General features: G+C 40.3%; 1 protein-coding gene across 4 annotated transcripts in view; it reads left to right on the top strand.

Moving 5' to 3' along the window:
- AGAP1 (ArfGAP with GTPase domain, ankyrin repeat and PH domain 1) overlaps positions 1-22,321 on the top strand; it is a 334,749-nt gene that overhangs the window by 194,261 nt on the left and 118,167 nt on the right. For all 4 annotated transcript variants that reach the window (XM_089671672.1, XM_089671674.1, XM_089671671.1 and 1 more), the window contains 2 exons: positions 334-438; positions 17,077-17,245. In XM_089671672.1, coding sequence (XP_089527798.1) covers positions 334-438; positions 17,077-17,245 — 274 coding nt within the window. The remainder of the gene's footprint in view (positions 1-333; positions 439-17,076; positions 17,246-22,321) is intronic.

Raw genomic sequence — 22,321 nt, 5'->3', positions numbered from 1 at the left:
AAAGATTTGCTACAGGATTTAAATTGGGTTTATATATTCTTTCCTGTGCTGCTGAAAAATTCCATTACATCACCTAAAACATGCCTCATGCCACTTATTGGGGGTATATGTGTAGGTTTACATGGAAAAATGTGGGACTGCAGGTTCATGGGTGGAAAAAAACAAAAACATGCAGAACAGCCTGATATAAACCAGATGTATAGCCTGCGATGTACTAGAGATTGATCATCTCCAATTTATTTATGCTTTTACAATATAGAGAAACGCTTTGAAATATAGAAAAATGTGCATTTGTGTTTATTTGTTCCTAAATTTTCTTTATATATTTTATAGGGCATGTTACTAAAAAGAAGTGGGAAGTCCCTAAATAAAGAATGGAAGAAGAAATATGTCACCTTATGCGATAATGGAGTCCTCACTTATCACCCAAGCTTACACGTAAGTGCGCCCTGTCATGTTGTCCACCTGAAAACAAACGAAATACTCTACTGTTTGGGGTTGTTGAGCTACTGCCACAGTGCGAATAAAGGTTATGGTCTATATCTATAGCGTAATATTTTTTTTTACCTTGTTGCTGCTGTACACTCAGTAAGTCTCAGTTTTTAAATCAATTTCTGATAAAAATGTAAATCCCCTATATTATTGGGGCCTCTTTATTAACCTAATAGTCCCCTCCTCCAATGACACACTAGGAAACAACAAGGGGACCACCAGCTAGCTCTTACAATTTGCATTGCTTAGCAAACCAGGTTCCTGCTAAATCTGCCAAAATTTGAGCTATAGGTGGCCCTGCCAGCACCACCTAGCTCGACAATTCTGAAAATCAAAAGTCAGGTGGGAAGTTTCCAGCCCTAGTGATTGCATCTGATCCCATGCAGTCACTGGGTATTCTCACTGCTTCTGGCAGGGTAGAAAACCCTATAACCACCAGGGAACATTCCTCCATCCACGCATTTTAGCATGCCTGGGGGGAATGTATTCATTTTCTTTGCTTAGCCCTACAAATTGCATTTGAATTTTCTTATACCAACAATCAGACCTAACATGAAGAATAAGCACCTACAAACCCAGATACTTGCAAAACTGCTATGACATACAGTAGATAGCTGTAGTGTAACAGCACTGTTTTACAAATTGCAGCACATTGCAAAAGACTGTAATGTTGGAGAGGCAGCAGCTCATTGCAGAATATTTCTATGCTTTAAAGCAGCCTTTCTTAATTTTCTTTTTAATAGATCCTTTACATTGGTGGTTAGTGGATAAGACACCACATCCATTGGAGGTCAGTGGAGAAGGGCCCCTTTTTATTATTGGTCAGTAAAGAATGCCCCCTACATTAATGATGAGTGGAGAAGGGTCCCCTTATGTTGGTTGTCAGTACAGATAAGCCCCCCTTGCATTGGTGGTCAGTGACAATTGTCACTTTTAGTTTGATGGTCAGTGGAGAAGGGCTCCTTACAATGGTGGTCAATAGAGAAGGGCCCTTTACAAATGGTGGGCAATAAAGAACTTCCTAAACATTGCTGGATCAGTGGTTAAAGGGTCCCTTACACCTTATGGTGAGTGAAGAAGGCATCCCTTACACTGATGGTCAGTAGAGAAGTAATCCTTTAACCTTGGTGGTCAGTGGAGAAGGGATTCCTTATATTGGTAGCCAGTGGAGAAGGGATCTATTACATTTCTGGTCAATGGAAAAGGGATCCCTTACATTGGTGGTCAGTGGCAAACTGATTCCTTACATCGGCAGTCATTGGGAGAAGAGCTTGCCTTATGTTGGTGGTCAGTGGGAGCAGGTCACTTTTTTACCATCGTAGTAAGAATGCCCCATTACTTTGAGGGTCAGTGAAAAAACTGTGTTTTATATTGGTGGTCATTGGTTAGAATGCCACCCAACAGACAGCTAAAAAGATAACTGGTGTCAGTGGTACTTGTCTCTGAAGAGAGTAGAAACTGTGTTGATCTAACTTTGCTAGCTTTGCTGAGTCACATTGGCCTTGAAACTATGAAGGGTCTATCAGGTGGGATGTCAGTCCAGTACTGGGAAACCTTGGATGAGAGAGGCTGCTTTCGAAAATGTACAACACATTACCAAGGACTGCTATGTTAAAGGTTCTTGTATGTTACATGGAAAGAAGTGTGCACTCAGGAAAGCTTGTGTTCTGGCTGATGCAAATTGTTGTCTATTCCCACATTACTTCTGGGAACACCTGTAGTGCTCGTCACTGAAACACAAGCTTTTCTGAACCCGCTGCATTACTGTAAGTATAGTACAACCCTAATCATTAACCAGCCCAGAGGAGTGTCACACCACAATCTGATCCACAGCCCAAATCATTCATTTTGTCCCTCCAAACACCTTCTCTGAATGTCACCTTGCTGTGAATTCATTACCCTAGGAAGGCTGCAGTTGTAAGTGTAAGTTTACTGCCTGTTTCCTTGTAAATGTTCATTTGTTAAAGTACCATGAAAGTATAGAGCTTTTCAAGCCGCATCAGGTTTGAAACAAGTTATGTAGTGTGTGAATATATACTGTATGTGTGTGTGTTTTTATTTACACACACACACACACACACACACACACACACACACACACACACACACACACACACACCCTTGAAAAAGTATTCATACCCCTTGAAATTTTCCACATTTTGTCATGTTACAACCAAAAACATATGTATTTTATTGGGATTTTATGTGATAGACCAACACAAAGTGGCACATAATTGTGAAGTGGAAGGAAAATGATAAATGGTTTTCACATTTTTTTACAAATAAATATCTGAAAAGTGTGGTGTGCATTTGTATTCAGCCTCCTTTACTCTGATACCCCTAACTAGAATCTAGTGGAACCAATTGCCTTCAGAAGTCAACTAATTAGTAAATAGAGTCCACCTGTGTGTAATTCAATCTCAGTATAAATACAGCTGTTCTGTGACGCCCTCGGAGCTATGTTACAGAACATTAGTAAAAACAAAAAGCATCATGAAGACCAAGGAACACACCAAGCAGGTCAGGGATACAGTTGTGGGGAAGTTTAAAGCAGGGTTAGGTTATAAAAAAAAATATCCCAAGTTTTGGAGAACTGTTCTATCCATCACCCGAAAATGGAAAGCGTATGGCACAACTGCAAACCTATCAAGACATGGCCGTCCACCTAAACTGACAGGCTGGGCAAAGACAGCATTAATCAGGGAAGCAGCCAAGAGGCCCATGGTAACTCTGGAGGAGCTGCAGAGATCCACAGCTCAGGTGGGAGAATCTGTCCACAGGACAACTATTAGTCGTGCACTCCACAAATTTGGCCTTTTATGGAAGAGTGGCAAGAAGAACGTCATTGTTGAAAGAAAGCCATAAGAAGTTCCGTTTTCAGTTTGCGAGGAGCCATGTGGGGGACACAGCAAACATGTGGAAGAAGGTGCTCTGGTCAGATGAGACCAAAATTGAACTTTTTGGCCTAAAAGCAAAACGCTGTGTGTGGCAGAAAACTTAACACTGCACATCACCCTGAACACACCATCCCCACCCTGAAACGTGGTGGCAGCATCATGTTGTGGAGATGCTTTTCTTCAGCAGGGACAGGGAAGCTGGTCAGAGTTGATGAGAAGATGGATGGGGCCAAATACAGGGCAATCTTAGAAGTAAACCTGTTAGAGTCTGCAAAAGACTTGAGACTGGGGCGGAGGTTCACCTTCCAGCAGGACAACGATCCTAACCATACAGCCAGAGCTACACTGGAATGGTTTAGATAAAAAGCATATTCATATGTTAGAATGGCCCAGTCAAAGTCCAGACCTGAATCCAACTGAGAATCTGTGGCAAGACTTGAAAATTGCTGTTCAGACGCTCTCCATCCAATCTGACAGAGCTTGAGCTATTTTGCAAAGAAGAATGAGCAAAAATGTCACTCTCTAGATGTGTAAAGCTGGCAGAGACATACCAAAAAAGACTTGCAGCTATAATTGCAGCAAAAGGTGGTTCCACAAAGTATTGACTCCGGGGGGCTGAATACAAATGCACGCCACACTTTTCACATATTTATTTGTAAAACATTGTGAAAACCATTTATCATTTTCCTTCCACTTCAGAATTATGTGCCACTTTGTGTTGGTCTATCACATAAAATCCCAATAAAATAAATTTATGGTTTTGGTTGTCGCATGACAAAATGTGGAAAGTTTCAAGGGGTATGAATACTTTTTCAAGGCACTGTATATATTTATTATCACTGACTTAAGTACTTTGTGAGTACATGTATGCAACCAGTGGAATCAGAACTATGATGGTCGAGCAACTAGCAATTTTCAGAAGGAAAGTTTAGAAATCATTTTCAGAAGAAATTCCCACCGCTGAAGTGTTCCAGTTTTTTAGGGTGGAAACTGAGGTGTAACTTTACACCCAACTTCCCTAAATCAGCCTCCATCCAAAACAAAATGAATACCTTGTGGTCATCTTTAAGAACTTGAATGACTTGTTATCAAATGTAGCAACTGTAGATCTATCCCTATATCCCTGTAGACATGATGAGAATTTCAAACGAATGATGGTCCGTTTTTGTTTTTTTGCTTGCTAATCTCATATCGAAAATGAAAAGGTTAAGAAAATTCTTGTATGAATGAATAAAATTTCAGAAGTGATGTATTGTATTTTCGGACGAAAACTATACTGATTAAATGAAAATTGTACAGTCTGGTATTGTACAAGAAAAATTTTCATGCTGGTCCCTTCGAATAATTTCGGACATAAGCTATGTACAGACGATCAGATTATGGTAAGGTCGCTTTGAAACTGGTATTTTTCGTATGATTTTCTGATCGTGTGTACTAGGCTTGTGTGTTTTCTGTAAATCTGTTTGTTTAAATGCAGTAGACCAAATAATTATAAAGCCTTATTATTCAGCGCTAATTGCATAATTTCTTTGTAGTTATTAGCTTATTGAACACCTGTACTGTGATCATCGGGCCACAAAATATCCTACATCTCTTTTGAGAAGAGCACATGGAACAAATCAGACTCTGTATAGTATATTCTAATGAAACCTTATATAAATGTACATTTTAACCACTCCTGTCCGGACACTTTTACCCCCTTCCTGTCTAGGGCAATTTTCAGCTTTCAGCGCTATCACACTTTGAATGACAATTGCGCGGTCATGCAACACTGTACCCATATGAATTTTTTACCATTTTTTGAGACAGATAAAGCTTTATTTTGGTGGTATTTATTCACCGCTGGGATTTTAATTTTTTTTGCTATATAAATGAAAAAGTCCAAAAATTTAGAAAAAAGTGTTTTTCTTATAAAATTTTGCAAATAAATAATCTTTCTTCATAAATCTTGGCCAAGATTTATTCCGTTATCTTTTTAGTAAAAAAAAAAAATACGCCAAATTAGTTTATAACCAAAAATTATCATTTTAAACATTTTTTTTACATTTTTTTTATTTTTTTATATTATTATTTATGGGTTTTGTTTTTTTTTTTAACATACCGTCACCCTAGCAGTACAGTGTCACCATGGTGGGTGATGAAGATTTATTTTTTCTTTTACAGTGATTGCTTTTACACCCATATAGGATGTAAAAGCAATCATTTCTCTTTCTCTCTGTCTGCATTCTTGCAGCCATTGAGAAATACTGTGTGAGCTGTGATTGGTCAGAGCTTGTCACATGGTACAAGGCTGTTGTGAATAGCCTTGTACCATGTGACCTCTGTGATCATTCACAGATTTCACAGGTAGTAAGCAATGATGTCACAAGTGACATCTTGCTTACTACTTTGCATGTGATCACTGATTGGCCAATCAGTGATCACATGATCGGGACCTCGTACAGAGGTCCCGTCCGATCGTTGTTTCACTCAGCAGGCACCGGATCGCGGTGCTGCGCGCTCCCAGGGAGCACGCACAACTAGCAATAGCGGCTCCCGTTTATGAACGGCAACCCGCCCCTGGAGTGCTACCGCCCTGCCGTTTAAAAACAGCAGGCAGACGGCAAGTGGTTAAGAAAAAAAGAAACATTAAAAATATATTATATATATATATATATGTGTGTGTGTGTGTGTATGTATGTATGTATGTATATATATATATATATATATATATATATATGTGTGTGTGTGTGTGTGTGTGTGTGTGTGTATATATATATATATATATACATACACACAGATAATTTAAACCGCAATAAAAAAAATCTATGGCCTTTTTGTAGCCTTTTCAAGTTTTTGTCTTTTTTTTAGATTTTTACATGTATGTGGTCCCCCTCCAAATTATCTTTCTAATTTGTGTTAATATAAAAAAAACTTGGCCTAATTTATAAATATAAATGCACATGTGCATGTATAGAGACAGGAGGTGAAAAGCCAGCAACTCATTTTTCTGAATGTAGAAATGTTATTATTGCTGACGGAGCACAGAAAATACAGCGATATACGCATTTCGGATGTTAGCCTTAATCATAGCCATCATTGACTATGATTAAGGCTTACAGCCGAAACGCGTAAGGAATTATATTTTCTGTGCTCCACCTGCAATAATAAAACTTCTACATTCGGAAGAACAAGTTGCCAGCTTCTCATCTCCTTTCTCTATGTTGTGTCCAGGCGTTAGGAAGACACCATAAGCCAGTGCACCATCTGCTCGCCTCCTTGGGAATCTGTCCGGGCGTTTTTCTCCAAATGTACTTGTATATTCATTGCATTTGCAAGTTGTGCTGCACAGTGATTGTGCTTTACTGTTCTCTCTCCATGCAAGTCTATAAGTAACGGATGGAGCTAACTAATAGAACACTGTCGTGTTGACCTCCTCTCTTTAGTACTGGAGCAGGAATGCTGATCGCAGTCCCTCATATAAGACTGACCACTAGAGGGAGGATCTACAAATCCAGTAATAGTGTGAAAAGCTCACTTTCAGGTTGACATTCCAATAATAACTCTAAATATGTTCTTGCTGAAGTTACACATAGTGAATTCCCTTTAAGCACGTTTATTCAGGCAGCTAAGCATGTTATTTAAGTGGCAGTAAGTATCTGTGTACGGTTGGAGTGTGCCTTTGCTGTAGTATTTGTCGGCTTGTGTTCAGGCATGAGTTTTGCAGTGTTTAAGTGTTAATTTGTATCAGGTCAGTGTATTGTGCTGGCTGTAATAGGTCTATTAAGAAGTGACGTTTATCCAGACTGCCCTCTCCTCAGGTGAACAACTTCACAAGCTCTTCATTACATCCTTGTCAAAACTGAAAAATTCTCTAATCAACAGCAATCTGTCCGCGGCCCCCCGGACCGCTGGCGGTGTCCCCCCTCTCTATCTGCTCGGTGGCGCTCACGTCTCCAGGCTGCTGATTACATTAGGCTAAGCTGCAGAGGAAATGAACCGTGTCTTATTTAGGTGCAAGTAGCTCCTACGTAGCTGGGGCCTGGGGCACTTTTAGAGCATTTTATGGCATTAAAATTAGTGTTGCTTCCCTCTGTGCTGCTGCGTGTAATGCCTTAAACTCAATAAGCAAAAGGCGAGCGAGCCCCCACTCCCTGCGTTTTTCTCCCGCTCTGCCAAGAGGTTTTTTTTTTTCTTTTTTTTTTTTTTTCTTTCCCAGATGAGTCTTCTGTCTGGAAACCCTTATTGTGGAGGGGCAGTGGCATTGTTGCCCACTACACATTACTCAGAATAGAGCTATCGTCATACTGCACCTGCACTTTGTATTAGTAACCCGATATTTGGAATGTATGCGAAAAATGTCCAAGTGCGAGCATTTAGCACTGTGTTATCAGGTCATGATCATCAGATGTCGTTAGCATACAAACCCATTAGAAATCATTCTGGAAGCGACTGGCACTGACGGCGTTCTAGAGACGGAAAGGAAAAAAATAGCTTTTTAGTGAGTCAACAGCATAAGAAGATTTAACTCTGACAGTTGAAGTACTTAATGCATTTTATTTGCCATTTATTTACCATGCTGTTCAGTTACTGCAGGCGATTGGATGGATTCCCTGTCAGTCAGATTTGGGCACATATCCATAATGACAATATTATTCTTGCAACCCAAAGAGAAGGGTATTGCATAATTTGTGCATTGGTTTGGGCTCCCTCCTGTCTATCTGGTATAGAGCTGGGATAATCCCAGTGCTCATAGACCAGACCCTAGGAAGCCTTAGGACGTGACCCCAAGTTTCCAGGGATACTCCAGAGTGCAGGATGACATTGTCTCATGCGCCTCTCATCTGCCGTTTGCACTAGCTAATTGTTGCCGTTTTAAAAAGCTGCCCTAGGGGTCTGATCCAGTCTCTCGCCTGCCCCCTCCTTACCTTGAAACTAAGCTTCTTATTCCCTGCCGGTCCCAGAGCAGAGCACCCCCTGTGCTGACAGTCATGGGGTTCAATACAGCAGCCAGACCCCGCGGAGACCTCACTCTCCCAGCAAAGATCCCCCCTCCCACTGCGCAGTGTGCGCCTCTCTATCTCACCACATCTCATTTGCATCTGGGACATCAATTAGCATGTTTGTTGAGGCTAATTGAATGAAACTCAATCATAGCCCTTAATTGCTTGCCTATGTAAAAAGAAATCACATTAATGCAGCTAATTAAGTGTATGGCAATAAGATGCAACATAATTAGGGAAAGCAACGTTAACCCTTTGCGTGCTGTGCGGGCACTAGCAGTGCATTGCGGAACAGTGTACACATCTGTCTCGGCGACGCTGTGCAACGCGCTCCCCACAGCACACAAGTTAATGAGAGGACTGAGGATGCCGGAGAAGGCAAAGCTTCATTTCTTGGAATCTTTTCTCTCATTCCATTCCCAAGGATGACCCAAGTGCTCTGAACAAGGTTCCCTCTGGAGCATTCAACGCACCCAATATACTCTGAGCTCAGAGATACATGCAATAGTTGCACATTTTAAATACAAATACTTATCGCTGTTTATTTCTGTTACATGTATTGACGGCTATAAAGTAAGCTTTCTTTGTCAGCTTCAAATCAGAAATGTAGCTCTTCACTATAAAGGGAGAACCCTCTTTTCCTGAGCTATACATATGTCAGGGTTTTGTTGAGATCGGGTCTCTTTTTCAGTTGTCATAATATTGGGCACAGGGGATAGATCAATTCAGCTGGAGCAGTGGGTCTTAGATCAGCCATACAAGCCCTGATTTTCACTGTTAGGCTCCATGTACATGGGACTCTTCTGAACGATGGAAACTGACTGCTGGAAAATGTAGGTTAAAAAACGTCTGTTTAGCCGCGTTTGCATACTGCGTTTATGCACATTTATGAGCCTTTATGAGCATTTGCGTTTAGAAGCGTTTTTTAAAGATAACCTCAGGAGACCTTCCAAAATGCCCAGAATGTACTGAAAAACAGTAAAAAATTAACTATTTCAGACATTTTGAGAGAAATAGAGAGAGCAGAAGCAGAGAGAGCAGTATTTGTTGAGATTAGATATCTTTTTTTTTTTTTTTGGTGGCGTTTGAGAGCTCATTTCTGTGCAGACATTATTGCAGCTGTGTCTAACATATTTTCTTTCATGCAAAACCTCAAAGTATGGTGTACCAGATCCATTTGAGTACTGGGAAAATGCTTTGCATGTATTTTTCACGATGAAAAAAATGCTCTGGACAGCATCTGGAAATAGAAGAGTTAGAAAAATTTTCCAAACGCAGTTAGCCGCGTTTACCGTTTGAAACGCTGATAAAATCTACTCTTGAACGCAAGTTTGGTGCGTTCAAAAAAATCGACTGTAAACTCAACTGCCTGTAAATGACACAGTGTACATGGACACATAGGAAAACATTAGGGTGAGTTCAGGGGCTGCTGAAAAAACCGCTGAACAGCTCCTAAACGTGAGTTCATTAGCTGCAGTGTACATGGAGCCTTAGTGTGATTGCCTTGAGCTTTTCCAGATACATTGAAAGAGAACGGTGTTAATGGATGTGTTAACCAGTGTTTGGTGCAACCAGACTCCTGTTGGAGAATCTGCGCAGATGAAGAGCCTTTGCCCCACAGAAAAGGGAGCAGTCCCTTGCAATGCCCCTGCAAAGAATTGAAGAGTTCCCCAGCTCAGAGACATGATCTTGGCAGACTGGAGAGGGTCAGCTGCTTAAAACACAGGCAGATCTCATTTGCTGATAACTCTTTTTTTTCTTTTTTTTTTCTTTTTTTTTATCTGCCAGTTTGTACAAGTTTAGTTGTTTAGTGTTGTCCAGATCAAAACAGTGGATATACGCCATTTTTTGCTTTTTTTTTGTTTTTGTTTTTTTTACTGATTGGCAACCCTCCCCCTTATCGTTGTGTGATCTGAAGATTTAGAAAGCGTTCTGCAAAATACTTGGATACGGGTACATTGGTTTGTTGTTTTGTAGCTTAAATAAATGTACATTAATTGGTGTAGAACTACTTCTGTCCACTAGAGGGAAGACCAGAAACGGTGCAATATAGCAAATATGTCTCAGTTTCTCGTGAAAAAGCTCTTACTGCCATTATTCTGCGTGGAAACATTGTCAGCAGAACCCCTCACCTCTTATCAGTGAAGAGACCAAACCAAAGATTGCATGCACGATCTATCTGAAAATTGAATATATTGCTCAGTATGCTGGCACCTTGTTGAGTGTATAAAATGATTATACTATTTTTTGGTTTTTTTTTTAACTTGAATTTTTAGATAAAATCAAGTAGCTAATTTTTTTTCCCTTTCTGGCTGAAGTTAAACTGACTCTCAGAGGTTTTCATGTTTTTCTGTCAAGTGTGTCAACTTGTTGAATGAGGTAAAATTAAGAAATCTCTAGTATTAGGAATAAAGCCTAGTACATATTAGAAAATTGGATGAATTATCATCCAATTTCCCCAAAATGTTTATACCATGTTGAAAACGAGAATGCCATTAATGGTACACAAATTATCAAGTAACAGAGGAAAACATCCTGCATATGTAGCCATGTTCAAGGGTAGACTATTGTTTCCAATCATGCGCAGTCTTGCTCATTCAAGAAATACTGTACTAACTGAAAATCACTCATTCTGCTAACGAACAAGAAAAATTTTATAGCTTGCCCTTTGCAAATTTTTGCCTTAACAGTTGGCATTGGCTCTCCAAAGCAGTATACTAACAAACAGAAAATTGAGTGATCATTTGGAATAGGAGTATTTTTGTCAGATTTTCTAATAATACGTACTAGACCTAAGTTCTGTCTGTTGAAAAGACTATGCTATATATGATGTATGGAGAATGTGTTATCCTGAGTCTATAACCTACAGCACAGAGTACATAATTAACCTTCGTTCTATGAATTTGTTCTGTTTATCTATGATACTCTAAGTGACAATTCTAAACAGATTTTTATTTCCCTAAAACTTTATTACAGCGCTCGGATCACAGAACAATCAACAGAATGTGCATGCTGAGCTTCAGTCAGTGCTGGAGGTCTGGCTAGCCGTGTGTTATGCAGGACCAGGGCCAGATCACCTCTCGCTGATAATCTCTCCACTCGTGTGGCTTTATTTGTTTCCTATGTTAAGAGATTAGCGACGGCGTGAGCAGAACATGCTAATAGCTTTGCAATTACAGCTTTTTTCAGGTTTTAGAGGGGCAGGATAGGGGCTTTGTGTGGGAGGGGGGTCCCTGGAGTAGACCCCAGAGACTTGTTAAATGTTCTTAATCTCACAAGTGTCTGAGCTGCCTCCTTCTCAAGCCTTGTTAAGTGGCCGTCTACCTTGATCTTGTGCTGTTTGCCTCTGATCAGTGATTTTGTATTGATGGTGGCTGGGGGAGAAATCTGCATTTGTGAACCAGGGCACACAGCCTGTTTCCCAGCATTTGCATGGTAAAATGAGGCCAGTTTGACAGAGGCGCTCCTTCTCATTGCGCTTTTATAAACAGCACATATGCAGGGTTGACCTGGGGGAACGGTTTTGGATTGCATTACTGGTCAGTGTATGATGTCTTATTTATTTTTGAGAAGAAAATATATTATTTTGTTCTTTATTTTTATAATGACAATTTTATAGATACCCAATTGAATTGGTTTTTGCGCTGAAGAAACCTTTTATTCACTATACTTCGGGCAGCCAGACTCTGGGGCTGGTTATTGGGAAGAAGACAGTTAACCCACAACTATGTTTTGGTGCCCAGAGCATTTGTGCTATTCCCATGGTATGGTTTTATTTTAGTTTATGGTTGGTTTGGTTTATGGATTAACCTTTCTATCATTTTGAGGGACATAATCATTTCATAAACATACATTAATAAAATCCTGTTGTATATAAACTTTGCATTTTGAACCATAATAGGTTAGATCTCGGTCATATTGGACTTAATTTAATCATTCTAAACTTTTACTTACAGCATCCAAGCCAAAATCCCCTTTAACAATGCAAGGATACAGGAAGACATGTTTGTGAACCCACAAGCTGTACATGTGCCAGGATTTGTTTTGCTCTGCCTACTATTTTCTTTGTAATTTTTAATGTATCTGAAGAACATTACCTACACTAAAAACATGTAATTTTAAACCGAAACATCACCAACATCTATCCCTAACAAAATCTTCTAGGAAATGTGGAGGTCCATTGTTGGTCTACTGAATTATTTAGATGCTTATGAGTAGGGACAAAAGGAGCAAGGAAAGTTGGGGAGTAGTCATTATTTTCTATTTCTGTTCTTTTTGAGTACATTCCCAAAGTATTAAAGCATGGCAACCGAGCAGCTAGCAATTTCAAATGGAGAGATCAGCAATAATAACCTACATATTTCTCTATTAATTTTTTTCTTTTTAATTTAAAAAAATCTAAACTTGACACTGTCCCAAGATGTTGCACAACTTAGAGGTCAAGACCCTAATACTACATTCACACCTTACCATCATGTTTTCAAGAGTTTTTTCAAGCGTTTTTTTTTTTTTCAAGCATTTTTTTTCGAGTGTTTTTTTTAGAGTAGAATTGCGCGTTTTTGCAGCTTTTGTCAGGCGTTTTTTAACTAAAAGGTGTCCAGTGCTGCTCGAAAAGGGGCGAAAAGCTGCTGTTTGAGCAGAAATTGTGCAACAAGATGCTCAAAAAAAGCACATGTTGCACAGCTCAGGCATTTCCATTGAGGTCTATGGGGACAAAAACACTCTATGCTGCCTGAAGAGTAGCTTGTATACTTTTTTAAGCAACAGGCATGTTGGTACAGGAGACAGAAGGCTCAAGTGTGAACAGGGCCTAAAGCTGGCTAGGGAGCTGAATAAAAATAAGTGAACAGATTCCTCCATCCACAAAGTCCCGCCAGGACTGATCAGTGGCTGCAGCTTTGACTTCTGTTAAGCAGGGACGTCCACAGATTGTTCAGAATTTGGCTAGCTCAGCAGGGATTTTTGATCAGTTTATGACCAGCTTAAAGTAGTTCTAAAGGCTGAACTTTTTTTACCTTAATGCATTCCTTGTATTAAGGTAAAAAAAAAGACCCATTGTTTGTATCACCCCCTCACCTCCGTAAATACTTACCTATTGAGTCCTATCTCAATCCATCGCTGTGCCCTAGTGCAGAGTGAGCCCACAAGTATGCCCCATTAGGAAGTGGCTTCCTATGATGGCGCACCGAGAAGAATAGGAGTCTAGAGCGCCAATGGGGGAACCCAAGAAGAGGGGGTTCAGGGTCACTGTGTGCAATGCTATTGCACAGAGCAGGTAAGCTTAACATACAAAATAAATAAACTTTACAACCACTTTAAAGCAGAATTCCAGGATTTTTTATTTTTTTTGCCTGTGCAGTGGGGCTGTGCCCATACTGCATTGGTTAATTGCTCGTTTGGTTCTAGGGGAGAGGACACCGAAGATATACTCACCTAACCCACCGATCCTCCCTGCACAAGACTGGTCCTTTCGGCTCCTGCCCCCTGAGGTCCAGCGGTCTTGTAAATGGACTGTTCCTGACATCAGTGCACACTCCATAGACAGGAACAGTCCACTGCTGGACCGTGGGGGAGCACAGTTTTCCATAGGATCGGCAGGTCAGGTGAGTATGAGCTTAGTCCTCATCCCTAGAAAAAACGAGCAGCTGACCCATGCAGTGGGGGCACAGCCCCACTGCAATGTAAAGAAAAAACAATTTTGACTGGAGTTCTGCTTTAAGTGCCAGCACATATCTGGTTTAGAGATTCACGTGTTATCAGAATTAGATTGTTGTGGACACTTCCTGCATACTCCCAATACTGGAACAAAATGCAGTTGATGCCCAGAAAGGCTGATTAGATTCTTTATTTCATTTTCCTACAGAACTGAGGATGAAACCTGATTGGTTGTAGTAATAAACCGTATCAGTTCAGTTTATTGCAGCTCCAGTGGTTGTTTTGTTTAAAAGAAGGAAAAGGAACACGTAATTGTTTCCCATAATAACAAATCAGGTGTTTCCTATTTAATTCTGACATAAAAGTGCAGATTGAATCTGGATCCTGCTGGCAATGCAGATATGTTAGCATGAGCGTCATCACTATAGTACATATTAAAATGCTGATAACTATCGGGTTTAAATAGTGGTCAGATCAGATCAATGCGGTCTTGCACATCTTGACTGTGAAAGTTTAACTGCTTTTCCGCCGCCCTATAGTAGAAATACTGCTACAAGTCACCAGGGCTGCACAAAATCACGTGTATATATACGTGATTTTGCATTTCCGGGTAGGAGGCGTGTGCGAGCCCTACTCGCGCCGCCATTGACAGCCTCAGCTGTCAATCACCGGGTCCCGGCCGGTGATTCCTGGCCGACACCCGGCAATCACCAAGTATCACTGATGGGGGAGAGACCTGTATATAAACAATACAGATCTCTCCCCTGTCAGCTTCTGCACATTGTTTTGTATTGCTCTGCTTACACAGTAAAGCACACAGTAAAACGGCACACAATTAACCCTTTGATCGCCCCAGATGGTAACCCCTTCCTGCCCAGTGTCAATAGTTTAATTGGCACTGATCACTGTATTGGTTTCACTAGGGATGTCAGTGCCAGTGTCAGAATGCCCGTCACAGTCCCGCTATAAGTCGCTGATCGCTGCTATTACTAGTATTAAAAAAACAAAAATAAAAATCCAGTATATATCGCCATTTGTAGACGCTATAACTTTCATGTAAACCAATTAATTTACACGTATTGGGATTTTTTTTTAGCAAAGACATGTAGCAGAATACATTTTGATTTTTTACATTTTTTTTACTGGAGATATTTAATAGCAAAAAGTCAAAAATATTTTTTTTTCTCAAAATTGTCAGGCTTTTTTGTTTATAGCGCAAAAAATAAAAACCGCAGAGGCAATCAAATACCACCAAAAGAAAGCTCTGTTTGTGGGAAAAAAAGGACATAAATTTTATTTGGGTGCAGCGTTGCATGACTGCGCAATTGTCTGTTAAAGAAACACAGCGCTGAATCACAAAAAATAGCCTGGTCAGGAAGAGGGGTAAATCCTCTGGAGGGAAAGTGATTAAAGACATAGTTCACCTTTACCAAAAAAACTGCCAATGCAAGTTAGAGATGTCTGTAGATAGACACACCGTGCAGCTTTGACAAAAGTCGAATAATGCTATAGCTGTAGGCCATTTATGTACCTCCTGAAACCGGAACGAAAAACTCCCAGAGATCGCGTCATCACGTCCTGCCTTGTTAGGACATTGCTAAGAGAGTCCTAGCTGTTACTGTTCAACTCACACTCATTTCAGGAGCAAGCTCTTTCTCTGATTCAGACTTCCTCACATGTGCTTTCTCTCCCCTGATGCAGTAACTCTGAGCTTAGTGTTTGAGGGCTCGCTCCTGTGATGGTGGAGATGAACAGTAAGAGCTAGGAGTCTTTCAGTAAAGTCCTAGCAGCATTGCAGGACAGATTGAGATGATCTGAGAGTTTTTCAGTCAAGCTTCAGGAGGTTCATAAATGGCCTATACAGCTATAGCAGGGGCATTATCCAGCTTTGGTTAACCACTTGCCGTCTGCCCTGTAGCAGATTTACTACTACAAGGCGGATATTCTGTGCAATATCACTTATATAAATGTGCTTTTGCACTTCAGCCACTGGGGGGGCATGCGTCTGCCACCGGATCGCCACTTCTACTGTGATTGGACACGGCAGAAGCTGATCAACAGTTGTCGCCACCTGTTGATCGCCAAGCAGACTGACATAACACAACTCTGCCTATGTAAACAAGGCAGAGCTGTGCTATGTCAATGGCGATCTTCTAGATTTTATTCAGGGAATAAAATCTAGCAGATTGTCTAGTAAAAACAACACATAGACAATACATAAACACTGGCTAGGCACACAATTAACCCTTTGATCTCCCTAGATGTTTAACCCCTTCCCATCGCAATATCGCAGTTCCGCTATAGGTCACTGATTGCCAACATTAATAGTATTATAAAAAATTCCAGTATATATACACCACCAATTGTAGACGCTATAACTTTTGTGCAAACCAATCAATATACGCTTATTGTGATTTTTTTGGTTTTGTTTTTTTTGCCAATAATATGTAGTAGAATACTTTTTTGGTCTAAATTTATGAAATTTGATTTTTTCTTTTTACATTTTGTTTATTGGATATGTTTTACACCCTATTAAATTGTAAGATCTTGTGAGTAGGGCTCTCTTAATCCTCTTGTTTTGATTGTATTGTAGCTGTAAGAGTTCCCTTTTATATTGTAAAGCACTGCGAAAACTGTTGGCGCTATAGAAGTCCTGTATTATAATATTAATAGCAGAAACTAAAAAATATTGTTTTTGTAAATGTCAGAGATTTTTCATTCATACTGCAAAAAAAATTAAAACCACAGAAGTGATCAAATACCACTAAAAGAAATCTCTATATGTTGGAACAAAATTACATAAATGTAATTTATGTACATCGTTGCATGACCGCACAATTGTCAGTTAAAATAACACAGCGCCGTAAAAAATTGTCTGGTCGTGAGCGGGGGTAAATCTTCTGGAGGTCAAGTGGCTAAAGCCGTACAGTTTGTTTTTATCTACTGTCACCCCTTACCTACATAGGCAGTTTTTTGGTAAAGATGAAATGACTTATTTTACTTCTGTGGTTAATATTTCTCTAGCGTGATTAAGTATTTTTGTTTTTTAGGATTACATGCAGAATGTCCATGGGAAGGAGATCGACCTCCTCAGGACTACAGTGAAGGTTCCAGGGAAAAGACCACCACGAGCCACATCCTCCTGTGCACCCATTGCCAGCCCCAAGACCAATGGACTAACCAAGGAAGTCAGCGGACTGCAGATCTCCCCTAATACAGGTATGTAACGTAAAACACTGATAGGTCTGCATGCACCTTGTAGAAGGCATGCAAGTTCTTAGGATCCCCGGTATTTATACCAGGAGTGCACTGGAAGTGGTGTAAAATTGTGCACATTGGTGTACACAGTATACTGCTGTATACCAGCTCTAGTGCAGAGATGATCATCCTGCGCTACCTACCTATTCCAAATGACCCCAAAAACGAAGTTGCTGCAGACACCTAACTATATTCCAAAATAGTGACAAACAATTAAAGGGTGCTGAGCTACTTGGCGAATGATCAGTGGAAACATAAATGACATAAACTCAATGTAAATATGTCCCTCATCCAAGTGTGAACATAACATATACAGTAGAAACATATAAATTGGTACGAACAATGCCAAGTGTCAGTAACCGCTGCAAAAAAAGGCCATAAAGTGCTGGTGACACAAGTGACTAAAACAATAATGCTGATGTATAAAAAAGTGCCTTAGTCCCAAATAATCAATCAAAAAATAATTAATAAGTGACTCAATCCAGAAAAATCACCCAACCGTCCCAAAAAAAAAAAAACATATAAAAAAAAAATATATATATATATATAATCCCAAAAACTCCAGAAAGAACACAGTAAATCTTCAGTGCATGCCGTGACACATCCAGTGCTACAAACATATACGAAAAAATCCTCCACCGGCTAGCGTGCACGCTCACCTTCAAAATGCAACTCACAAACAGTCACAAAGCATAGAAAACCTCAAATGATGATTTCAAAGAAACTGGTCCTCAATGCAATCAGAGAGCAAAAGGTCATCTCCAATGGCGCCGACAAACACTCACAAGCATGCTCCAGAAATGGCCACAGACCTCTGTCATCTCCAATGCCTCACACAGAAGATGCAAGCAAGAAGACTCCCATAGTGTAATATGTCACAAACTTTATTTTGAATAACATCTAAAAATCACTACTCACATTTAAAATAGGTCCACAGACCAAAACAGGCAAACGTCTTGCAGTAAAAAACTGCAAGGAAGGTGTATGGGATTAGGAGTACCAAGATGACAGCTGCCGTCCATACCGGATATGACGTCGCCACGCTTCCATCCTACACATTGCGTCACATGACTTCCTCAGGGAACCCTGTTTTATTCACTTGTGTCACCAGCACTTTATAGCCTTTTTTTGCAGCTTTTACTGTCACTTGGCATTGTTTGCACCAATTTATATGTTTCTATATGTTATGTTCACACTTGGATGAGGGACATATTTACATTGAGTTTGTCATTTATGTTTCCACTGATCATTCACCAAGTAGCGCAGCACCCTTCCACACCTTTACTTGTATACCAGCTCTGTTGATGACTTGTGTACAATAATAGGGTTCTATTTACTGCCACATCTTATTCTAATTGATTGTCACTATCAGCACATGTTAGGAGGCAATGAAAACAGTCAGCTTCAGCAGTGACTTAATGATATAATCCAGTACAAGTTTTAGAACATACTGATGTCTGTTTCTGTAAGGCCAACTCTTGCTATAATGAATGTGAATATCTATGAACTTTTCTTCTGTGCCATCTGCTTTTCTCACAATTTTCGTAGTTACGGTTAATGGGTTTACCTCTGAGTATGTATACTTCAATATGATGGTTTTCCAGTAATGAATATTTTTTATTCTGTAGTGTGTTATTGTTGCTATCATTCTTGTCACAAACACAATTGTATAACCCTATTTTTGCCTGCCTTCATCACTGTCTGAGTCAGAATGTGCATATCATTTTGTGCTCATCAGCCACAGTGTACATTACTATGTGTAGTGCTTTTCTACATCTTACTAGGGCTTTATTTGTAGAAATTGAAGTAAAGAAAGCCGGGGGTACAACCCATGATAATTACTCACACTTGGTTTATTATCAGTGAATACCAGAAGAGTCTATATGCTGCACTGCTTTTGTCTGTCAGTGCTGTGTGTTGATTATTGGCTAAATGTCACCATCCTATACTCTGATGTTCTTGCCATCATCCCTAAACTAGAACTGTAGGCAAAACTTTTTTTCTTTTCATTTTTGATTGAGTAAGGGAGAGTTATAACCCCTGTCAATTTTTTTTTCACCATCTGTGTCCCATTGCAGAGATTTCCCTTCACTTCCTGCTCCATAGCCAAACAGCAAGTCAGAGGAAAACCCTACACATTGAGTATGAATACCATGGGGCCCCCCAGGTCACTTGACCTAGTGTCCCCATTGGAATATTTCCCCTTGATTACTTTTCTGGGGACAACCCAAAATTCTGGATTTTCTTTTACTTTCACTTTCAATGATATTGGTAAACAGGACAAATACAGATGGTGAAGCTCCTTAATGGGGAACAGACAGCAATAAAGACCTGACAAGGGTTCTACTCCCTCTTCACTCTATCCAAAACAAAAAAAAAAGCTTTGTCTTCAATTATAATTTAAAGTTCAAATTTTAGTTTAAAGTTCAAATGGAAAAATGAAAGCAAGAACCTGGTTCATTGATACATGCAGGCTTTCCACTTTCAGTTTTTATAAATAAAAGTGTCACTATGTCAACGCCATGGTTAGTATGACCAAAATATATGCGCTTACAGCTACTTTGTTTAAATCTGAGTATATTTATGGAATTTAATAATAACAGGATTTATATGGCACCAACAGATTGCGCAGTGCTGTACAACATGAGGGCAGACAGTAAAGCAGGGGCGTATTCACCACAAGCCAAACAAGGCATTTGCCTAGGGCGGCATTTTTCAGGGGGGTGGGTGGGGGCAGTAGAAGAAGGGAAACACATGGCATGGGGACCTTGTGGGATCGGTGAGAGGCTGCGGGCTGCTTAACTGTGTATGCAGTGCCCAGGGGGGAGCTATTTTTGTGTTGCCTAGGGCAGCACAAAACCTAAATATACCACTGTAGTACAGTTACAATGCAATTCAATACAGAAGGAATTAGAGGGCCCTGCTTGTTAGAGCTTTAAAATCTAGGATATTGTTCCAAATAATGTATTGGCATACTACTGTGTGATGGTATGTGTGTTTTTTTGTTTAATAACTAATCTGCGTTTTATAGTGCCAACATATTCCAGAGTGTTGTACAAAGTGAATTTTAATTTCAATGATTCTGAGTTATGGAGTGTCTTTTATGATAACAAAAGCTATTTATCTTTAATAGCCTTTGTTATCATAAAAGACACTTCATAATCAAAATCAAAAGATCAAAATGACTTGTTTTAACCAATAAGTAGCACATCTGTATGCTTTTACTGAAAATCCCTGTTCCCAAACCAGCAACTTTTAGCATGCCTGTCCCTGACAATCTAAAAACTTTCTACAGGAACAGTCATTACTCCAGCCTTAAAACCAGTTAAACACTGTCAGGTTTAATTAAGATTTGATCTGTCAGTAAGGCTGTCCATAGATGTAAAAGAGCTGTCAGACATGCAGGCATGATCCAGCTGCCTTGCGGCTTAAATGACAGTAGATAGTGACACCAAACTACAAGCTCAGCTCGACCCTGCTTGTATCTTTGTTGTTATATGAAGGGAACATTGGCAATTGGAACAGATTTTCCAAACTGTCTGTCCAGCTGTTCCTCTTAAGTGGTATCCTGTGGCAGTTGTACAATCCCCCATAGACATACAGTGGTTGCCTGTTCTAAAAACAGGTTGGTTCAGACTATTGGTGGCATGATACTGTAGTTCGAGGGCCTGGTGTCACACTGCTTCCTACCGGAGCTGATGCTGACACTAGCCTGCATAATAAAACACTGCCTTTTTAGTGCAGGTTAGTGCGAACCCATCCTAACTGGAGAATGTAGAAATCAGTGTGAGATACACCTCCAACATATGCCACGACATGTAGGCCGAATTGCAAACTTAGGTGCAGAGACTGCACCACCACTGTCACTGGGGCAAGATAAGGAGGCTTATCCCGCATACTGAAATCATGGCTTTGTGTGTACTTTACCCTTTAATATGACATTGTGTTCTGTCTGTTGGTTATGTTGTGTCTAAGCTTTTTGAAGAAACACATAATGAATTTTGAAACACATAATGAATTTTAGGCCACACACATTCCAGACAAGGATCACAATCCCCTAAAACATAAAGTAGTTCTAAAGCCTAAAGTTTTTTTTTACCCTAATGCATTATCTACATTACAGTAAAATACCTTCCATTAGTTGTTCTCCCCCTACACCCCACCCTAAATACTTTCCTGTCCTGTAACGATCCAGTGCTGGTTCTGTCTCCCCCCACTCACAATCTCAAAGCAGCAGAAACCATTGGCTCCTGCTGGTAATCAAATGCTATGATGAGGAAGCGGAGGGCTAGGCCGAGCCGCGCTATGCGTGTCTATGGACACACACAACCTGGCTTGGGAGTGAGCCTGTGGGTGCGCCACCATAGGAAATGGCTTCCTATAGGGGCACACAGAGAAGAAGGGGGAGCCAAGAATGCTGGTAGGGGATCCCAGAAGAGGAGGTTCAGGGCTGCTCTGTGCAATACCTTTTACATATATGTAATACATGTTACACCCGTATTTAGGGTGGAACATGTAACATGTTGAGTATCCACCACTTCACTCCTGGATCTACCCCCTCCTTGTGACAGCTGGCGAGGCGGACCTTCTCCCCACACCCGCTGTGTCACAATTTGAATACAGCATGGCCAAGTGCAGCTCTACCCACATGGCCGTGTCATTCATTCACACAGTTCTGTAAATTAATGCCTACAAGTACCTGCAGCCATTGCGGCTGATGACTTGCAGTTCTCAGTGAACACTTTTGTAGTCCAATGAGCTTCCTGGACTTCAGTACCTGCCTGTCTGTGCAGGAGGTTCAGGCAGACAGGGTATTGACAGTCTGCAGGAGCCTGACTTTGCATCTGCAATCTGCTGATCGTGGGTGCAGTGCTTTACAGGCACTCAAGAAAAAAATATATAAATGCAAATTTTTTTGTACCTGCAAAAAAAGTGCATTTTTTTTTTAAAGGTGAACTTATTCTTTAAGGGACTTATCACAACAGTAGGATGTGTGTGCCCTTAACCTGTGAATGAGCACAGTTGTTGTGCAAAGTG

This window comes from Staurois parvus, unplaced genomic scaffold (genome assembly GCF_062004578.1).
Source record: "Staurois parvus isolate SC_StPar_1 unplaced genomic scaffold, SC_StPar_1.0 ptg000113l, whole genome shotgun sequence".
NCBI lineage: Eukaryota > Metazoa > Chordata > Amphibia > Anura > Ranidae > Staurois > Staurois parvus.
The sequence above is the reverse complement of the archived record's forward strand: the minus strand, read 5'-3'. Positions and strand labels throughout refer to the sequence as shown.